At 32.6% G+C, this 8,941-nt stretch overlaps 1 protein-coding gene across 1 annotated transcript; it reads left to right on the top strand.

The window, feature by feature from the left end:
- The first annotated feature begins 2,300 nt into the window (after window positions 1-2,300).
- Window positions 2,301-8,484, top strand: LOC127705683 (uncharacterized). The gene is made up of 2 exons (XM_052210027.1): window positions 2,301-2,358; window positions 6,770-8,484. The coding sequence occupies exon 2, from the start codon at window positions 6,781-6,783 to the stop codon at window positions 8,464-8,466; it is 1,686 nt and encodes a 561-aa protein (XP_052065987.1). The 5' UTR covers window positions 2,301-2,358; window positions 6,770-6,780; the 3' UTR covers window positions 8,467-8,484.
- The last annotated feature ends 457 nt before the right edge of the window (window positions 8,485-8,941 follow it).

Genomic DNA, 8,941 nt, shown 5'->3' with positions numbered 1-8,941 from the left:
TTTGTGCTGTATTTAGACCCCTCTACCAAGAAACTTGTTTTGCATGCACACATATGAAAATTACGGTTTTTATCCAACACAATCATAGGTTTGAACGTTGTTTTCAATTTAGACTTGTATATATATACTAACAGGTCGAACAACTGATGTTTTTAAACCCTGCTGACTGCCATTGACGATTGCCAAATAAATTGATCACCAGAATTAACATGGATCTTATATTTAATTTAATACCAAACAGAAAACAATAAACTTGCGGAGAAGATGGTATACCGCAAACATGAGGTGCAAACATTTGTACACCATATCCGGATTTCGACAATTAATGTCTCTTCAGTCATGTTGGGGATTAAAACGGTATTTGGAAGGCCATATAATTTACCTCAATTTAGGATAGACTCTTGAATTTTAAAGAGTCGTAATAGGATGAACGGATCATATGAACCCGAAGGAAAATATAATACAAGCTCAAACGAAAAAAAATATATATACATATAAATATGTGTCCTAGTTTTAGCTCCTTCTTTCAAATGCAGCCTCAAATGATAGGTTCTGAAGACTTCAGTAAATCGACAACCTAAAATGATGACAATAATAGTTGAGAAAAAAAAATTATTAGAAGAAGGATCTCATTTATATTTTTGTTCAATTTTATGAACATCCCTATTTTACAAGATTGAATACCTAGGTTGAAACTCACTTCCCACAGTGAAATATGGTCTCATTCTGACTAATTAACGTGTTCCTGTATCCCGTGTGTCATGGAAAAAACGTTCTTGAAATATTATACAGTAACAAATGGTTCACTAGAAAACGTACAATAGCATTAAATAATTAACAGAGCGGCATGTAACAAAATGCTTAACCATAGTTGTGACCGATTTGTAGATGAGGGGTAAACATTTACGAGACAGAAACCCAAGTAGCTCCTGTATAAATTGATATCAGTTGAGTTATTAATATAGGTGTGGCCTTGGGGAAAACAATCTTGTTTATGACATGGCAAAGCATAACTATAATTTTTCTGAACAGTCTGTAATTTTTACTTTCACCCATAACGATATTTTAAAGAAAAAAAAACCGTTCCTTTTCTTTAAGTTTGCCGTAGCCTTCTGCAAAAAGAAATAAGGCACTAGCTACGGTTACCTGCAAAAAGTAACAATAAGAAATAATAATTGTTACTTCCCAGACTAATTGTCGAGATGAATTTCCGGAGAGGGACCCAATATCATACTGAAATTGCAGGAAACAATAATATAATTTTTTATTGTTACCTGCAGTTATCATGGTTATTGTTACATGCAAAATAAATCAAACATGTTTGATTTGCGATTAATCTGTGAAATAAATTTACTTAATTAAATTATGATGTGAAAACATTAACATGATTAAACTTCCAGATATTGTGAAAGTTGTGGTTTGCCATCGATGTAGTTTTCGTAATAAATATGAATTTGACTAAATTTCTGGCCTCAAAGTTAACAGAATTTAATCAGAATTCTTACCTGTGTTTATTATTGTCTCCTTTCATTGATTATAAGAGTTTTAGGTCCATATTTGTTCAAAGTCTTTAATTTTTCATTCATTTTATTCTCAGCTGATTTTACCGTCAAACCGGAAGTGGGAATTAGCTCGTGCAGAAGCTCGAACTTTTAGTAATTAGGTTTATTGTTAACTCTTTTAGTCAATCAGCATGTTATGTAAAATTATTCGTAGTTTTTCTGGTAGATAGTTATTTTCATATCCTAAAAGCTAGGTATTTTACAAAGTAAGAACCTGTGAACTGTAAAGGGTTCATCAAGTTTAAGTTCAGACGTTTTCTTCTATATAGTTTCGTATATTTTTCATATTCATGGGTACATGTCTAAGGGCGACAGGTGTGTTACCCGAGGGGTAAAAGAAAAAAAAACATAATTTGCAAATGTAAAATTTTGCGGGTCTCAATAATTGCAGGTATGTATTAATAACAAATATTTTATTGTTTCCTGCAATATCCGTATGCAATTTGTTCCCTCTCCGGAAATACATTTCGGTAATTAGTCTCCGAAGTAACAATAATTATTTCTTATTCTTTCTTTTTGTTGGTAACCGTAGCCAGTGCCAAGAAATATTTAGAAACAGTTAAGTTGATATAGCAAGGAGCGGCTGAATAAAAAATATATGCAGAATAATTACGTCGGTTTATTTTTACTACACTCCTATCGTATTCTCTTAATTGTGTATTATACTGAAAAAGAATTTAAAAACTCCCGGCGTTAGTAAGTTTCTAAAACAGTCACGGGTTATCAGTTACGAAAAAAAGTCACGTGAATCAACCTTCCTGGTAAACCAGACTGGAAAGAATATTTCAAATTATAGGTAATTTTTAGATTTTATTCGATTTTTTGAAAGTTTAGATGTTTTCCATTCTACCTTCTAAGAGTATGATGATATAACTATGACAAAAATACTAATAAATATTTCAACTTTCGTTTTCTTTACACACCTTTTCGTGTAGTTTGTATTCTTATTGAACTTATCATTGTCGAATACCTAATAGGTTAATCTCAATTCATATTAAAACAATATCTTTTGTTTACTTGTAATACCCCGAACTTATTGACCTGGATTAAGTCTTTAAGTTGAGGTGTTTATCGGGCATGCCTTAGTATCCTTCAGGATCAGGGGTCCATAATGGGAGAAAAAACAACAAACAAAGCATTGTTTTAATCATGTGAACCACCACAAATTCTACCGTGGAAAACTTTTTTTTTTGGGGGGAAGGGGGGGGGGGGGGGGGGGTAGGTGCTTAAGATAACTCTCGACTGAATATTCATGAAATATTTGCCACTGAACAAAAGGACACAATCAGCTGCATTTATTGACCTTTACAGTTTTAGTCTTGAATGGACAATTGTCTCATTGTAAACATACATTCGGATATTTGATTTTTAAGCGAGTTTACTTATATTTGAAATGTTTTAAATAGTAAAATAACAAAAAATCGAACAAAAAATTCAAAACGGATAGTTCCTAATCAAATGGCAAAATCAAAAGCTCAAACAAATCAAACGAATGGATAACAAATGTCATATTCCTGACTTGGTACAGGCATTTCCTTCTGTAGAAAATGGTGGATTAAACCTGGTTTTACAGTTAGCTAAACCTTTCACTTGTATGACATTCGCATAAAATTCGAATATACTGACAACAATGTGTGAACAAAACAAACAGACATAACAGGTAAACATTTGAAAAATTTCAAATATGGGTACAGCAGTCAATTTGCATTTAAATAGAGAAGTCCAAACACTGTATAATCGTGATTATAAGGGATCCCACATATGAGGAAATACAAATCTTTGAGCAATTCTTAAAAAATCCAGCAGTCCAGAATTGGGTATATTACATAGTTAAAAAATCCTTGGCCTACCTATTTATAGAAATATAAGGATACATTTTTAAAACAACATATGTATGGTAAAGTGTTCTATCTCCAGAAAAGTTACGTGTCTATAAAAAAAACCCCAATCGAACAGATAGTTACTCTTCATGTACGAACATTCGATTCCTACATAACTTTTTATGTCTCAGTCAAATATTTATGGTTTTGCGCTTTTAAACTTCATATTCAATTTCCTAGCAGTTAGAAAAATGGGAAATACATCATTATAAGATTCACACGACGATTTATCTATTTGCTTTTGGATTTTAAGTAATTTTACAAATTTTAGTAAAAAGTCTCCAAAATCTGGGGGTTCATAATGTGTTAGAAAAAAATGTAAAAAAGCAATCATCACGATTTACATTTCAACGATATAACCAGAAAGAATTAGAGTGCATTGTGTTCATCATGTCAACACAAATTCGTCTCCCGTGGTTTACGGGAGTGGGGGTGGTTGGGGTGGAGGAAGATTAATAGCTTATCATAAGATAAAGGTCTTTATTCGACATTATTTTTGTTAAGAATCTATCTTTTTCAAAATGTATTTCCAATTTTTCTACCATTTGATCCAGGTTGATCGACTTTGCAATAATACAATATTTTAATAAGCGTCGTCCTGTATATCAAGAAATATTTGCCACTGAATACTAAATAAACAATCAATCAACTAGCTCCATTTCGTGACCTGTATATTTTTTTAATATTGGATGAACTAGGTATCATTGAGATGGGAGCCATCTCTGTGGGCCCCGCTGTGAATAATGTGTGGTAAAATATTTGTATCTTTACCATAGGACATGGGTTTGTCAACTAAAACCAAAAGTTTTGACCTTGACCTTTGACCTAGGAAGTTGTACATACATTATGACACACCCTCTGGTGTTGGTTAATATACATATCAAGTATAAACTTTGAAATCATAACGGTTCTCAAGATATAGAGCGGACACGATCTTTACCATAGGACATGGGTTTGTCAACTAAAACCAAAGTTTTTGACCTTGACCTTTGACCTAGGAAGTTGAACATACATTTTGACACACCCTCTGGTGTTGATTAATATACATGCCAAGTATAAACTTTGAAATCATAACGGTTCTCTAGATATAGAGCGGACACGATTTGTTACGGACGGACGGACGGACAGACGGACAGACGGACGGACAGACGGACGGACAGACGGACCGACAGACTGATCACTATAGGGCGGCCGCCATTCGGCGGGGCCCTAATAAATATTTCATTGTAAACAAACATTCAGATATTTGATTTTAAGCATTTTTTTTTCATATTTTCATATTTGAAACGTTTTAATTTGCTTTTAGATGAAGATTTAAAAAGAAATAACTATTGAAATTTTCAATCAAAATGATCTAAAAGATTTCCTGTGGTTACTAAACTTATACCTGAATGTAACAAACGACCCAATAAGACGGTGACATTTAGTTATTTGCTATTTTATTTTTACTAATTGTACAAATTTTAAAACAAAAACTTCAAAATCTAGAGGACCATAATAGGATAGGGAACAAAGTATCACCATTTACATTTCATCGACATAACCAGTAAGAATAAGTGTGCATTTTGTTATTTTGTAAACCGAAAATTCGTCACGCGGAAAAAAAGGGGTGTCTTTAATAGCTTACCTTAATATATTGGTCTTTGCTGAACATTATTCTTGTAAGGCATCCTGTATGCCTTATCCTTATTCAAGAAATATTTCCATCTTTTTACCGTTTGGTCAAAGTTGACCAACTGTATTTAAATTCTTCTCGTCCTGAATTATGTATGAAATATTTGCCACTGAACATTAAAGAAACAACCAATCAGCCTCATTTAGTGACCTATACAGTTTTTAGTCTTAGATTAATAACTGTTTCATTGTAAACAAACATCCAGATATTTGATTTTAAATCGAGTTTGTTATATTCGGAACGTTTCAAATTTGCTTTTAGATGGAGAGGTGCAAAAACTTCTGTAATAGGCGAACCGTCATATGGGAAAATACAAATAAAAGAATAATAATATTTTTATAAATTTCAATCAAAACAAACGAAAAGGTTTTTTTGTGGTTATTTAACATTCAGCTGAGTAAAGTAATTGTACAAAATTAATTCAAAAATTAAAATAAGGAAGGACTGAAAGCGTCCAACGAAAGAAGTTATTTGGTGTTAGAAGGCTTTTTTTGCATTTTTATTTCAAATTGTTTATATAATGTAATTTGCAATTCCACATACAACAAACTACGACGATTAGTTGGCTTAACAATCTAGGAAGTATTTGAGTATAACAGTCCAAAAATCTAGAAATGTGTTTGTATACAGTACATGTTGATTTGCACTTACGTGTAGTATACTTGGGGAAAGTTACAACTTGGAAGATGTATTGACGCCTCTCTACACCTGAGCTCATGTATTGACTTTGATACATTTTTATCAGAAAATAAACTCATTTAAAAAATATATAAATAAACAAATAATTCTAATTTAATGAGGATAACCCCAATCGTTGAAACTAATTTTTCCTGAGTGTCTTCAAAATTAAAAAGAATTACTTAAAATATCCAAATAAATAGATAACATGTATAATACTATAGTATATACATGATATATATGCGCAACGATAATAGTATAAAATGTTATCATACGAAAAGGTAGGTTTAAAATCTTTTTGGCAACTATATTGGCTCAACAAATTACCTTCTTCATTGTCAATGTCTTTATCAAATGTGATATATATATATTAATGTATTTTCTATTACACTTTCACAATATGAAATGGATTGCTATTGTACATTAATTAGAATTAACGTAAGAATTATTTAAATTATATTTCAATTTAATTTCCCCTTTCTCTTATAACCTACCGTTGCCTCGGATTGTAGATATGGGGGAGGTTTATGGAATAGAGAATAATGGGCAAACAAATAAAGATTAGTAACAAATTGACATGAAATAAAGCATGGAAAATGATGAGTGCTATAATATAAAGAATAGAAAAAAATGCCTAAAAATGACAGAAAAAAAAAGAAACGAAAAGATAAGCCCCGCTCTATCTAGACCAGCTGGATACATGACTGCTAGACGATTAAACTATTACAAATGTATATAACATGTTTACATATAGTTTAAAACCTCCTTCGGAGTCCTGCATTTTTTTCTCATTGGAATAGAAATTATAGATTTTGGAACACCATTTACTATTCATGCTATTCGTTAGTTTACATGAAATATTATTGAATTTAACCTAAAACGTTATCAGCTGATATATATAATGTAAATAAAAATAAATTCTTAACTTTCATAATTCATATAATAAAATTTTAAAATTTTTTTATTATTCATAGTTTTGGGTTTTATGGCGAAATCCTCTCTTAGTTGTGGTGTTTGTGACCTCCGTCACACCAACAAACCAGCCATAGTCTGGTGTACAGAATGTGATGAGGGACTATGTACAGAATGTCAGGAGCATCATAGTTTGTCTAAGGGAACCAAAAACCATAGGGTGATACTTATTACTGAATACCTGAAATTACCATCGGATGTACTCAAGATTAGTCAGTACTGTAGCAAACACAACAAACAGTTTCAAATTTATTGTCGAAAGCACGAAAGTCCTTGTTGCAGTAAATGTACTGTCGAAAGCCACAATGAATGTCGGGATATCGTTGATTTACATGACGTTATTCAGAATACCAAAGCCTCCAATGCCCTGTGCGAGATAGAGGAAACATTCGTTGAAGTAGCAGAAAATCTAAATAAAATCCGCCTGTATCATAAAAAAAACCTGTCAACTTTCATCGACAGCAGGAAGGAAATTGAAAACGAAATTACCAAGATCAGACTAAAAATCAACAACCATCTCGACGAACTTCAAAAAGATTTTATAAAACAACTGTATGCGGTTGAAGAAAAAGAAAAGTCGAAAATTTGTCAGTTATTGTCATCATTAGAAAAGACACAAAAAGAAATAGCCGATTACCAGGCAAATATTGCGAACATCAAGCATCACGCAACGGACCTTCAAATGTTTCTTTCATTGAGGCAAATAGAAGAAGACGTATATAGCAAAGATAAACTGCTGCAGTCGATTGCAGAAGGATCGGAACAGCATTTACTATCCTATAAGATGAACAGCTCTATTCAGAATATCATGTCCGAGATCAAAAGTTTTGGAGAAGTACATATTGAAACTAGACCCATGGATATCGTTCTAACAAAGAAGAAGGCCAAACAAGCCCAAATGATGGTACCAACCATCCAATTGAGATCGATTGAAAGTATAAAGCTGAAGAGACACAAGACCATTAACTTGCAATCAACAAACACCCGCGGATGTTGCATACTACCGGATGGAAGAATTGCCTATACTTCCTTCGCTAACTGCACAATAAGTGTATGCAATATTGAAGGAAAAAACGAATTAACGGTAAAGATGCCGAATACACCATATGCTATAGTTTTCATCATTGATGACAATGCATTGGCTGTTACATCTGGTTATTCACCAAACAAGTCTATTACCATTATTGACATGGAGAAGAAACAAATCAGGAAAACAATTTCACTGGATTCGTATAACTTTGGCATAGCACTTAAAGAAAATAAAATGATTTATTCCGCGGAAAACAAAGGTATACGAATGATCAATCCATTCGACGAGTCTATAAGTGACATTATCCGAGAAAAACTGCCCAGTAACTGTTACATTGCAACACTTAAAGAGAATATATATTATACAAACATTGACAGAAACACTGTAACGTGTTATAATCTACAAGGTAAAATACAATGGACATTCCTGAATATAAACGTATTGAAGACTCCTCTGGGTATTGATGTAGATACTGATGGTAATGTGTACGTGGTTGGGTACCAATCAAATAATGTTGTAGTTATCTCCCCTGACGGACAACGACACAGAGAAGTATTGACAGCAAGAGATGGTCTTCAAAGCCCTAGTTTACTCCATTATAGTAGAATAATGAATCAGTTGCTTGTTGCGAACATGCATACCAAAGTCTTATTGTTTAATCTTGATTAAAAGAGTTTATTTGTCGAATCTTCAATATGTTAAACACGGTCTACTTGGCCGTTTATATTTTTCGCCTGTACCTTTTCACGTATCACTTTATACAATTTAGCTGGCCGTATACCAGATGTGAAAAATATAATACATGAAACTGAGAATTGGAATCACCCAATATGTTGGACAGTGCACGCAAATAACTGCATTCATTTCAAAATACGCAGTATAACACTTTTATTCTAATTGAAAATAAGATTAAATGTATAGGATGAATATGCATTGATACAAACGATAATTGTTTGTCTCGCCTGCGACGAAAACATATCAGGCGGCGACGGCGGTGGTGGTGTAAACTATTTGTATAAAGTTTTATATTTCAGAAGGTAGAACACCTTGATGCTTCATACTTTGTATACAGATACCTTATCTTACGAAATTTTCTTCTGTCATATGTCCATTGTCCTTGATCTCATTTGTATGGTTCAGCGAC

The sequence above is a fragment of the Mytilus californianus genome, unplaced genomic scaffold (assembly GCF_021869535.1).
Source record: "Mytilus californianus isolate M0D057914Y unplaced genomic scaffold, xbMytCali1.0.p SCAF_6, whole genome shotgun sequence".
Taxonomy (NCBI): domain Eukaryota; kingdom Metazoa; phylum Mollusca; class Bivalvia; order Mytilida; family Mytilidae; genus Mytilus; species Mytilus californianus.
The sequence above is the reverse complement of the archived record's forward strand: the minus strand, read 5'-3'. Positions and strand labels throughout refer to the sequence as shown.

Bases quoted from the DNA above. Each gene is read 5' to 3' on its own strand.
- LOC127705683 (XM_052210027.1), top strand. From the start codon at position 6,781: ATGGCGAAATCCTCTCTTAGTTGTGGTGTTTGTGACCTCCGTCACACC.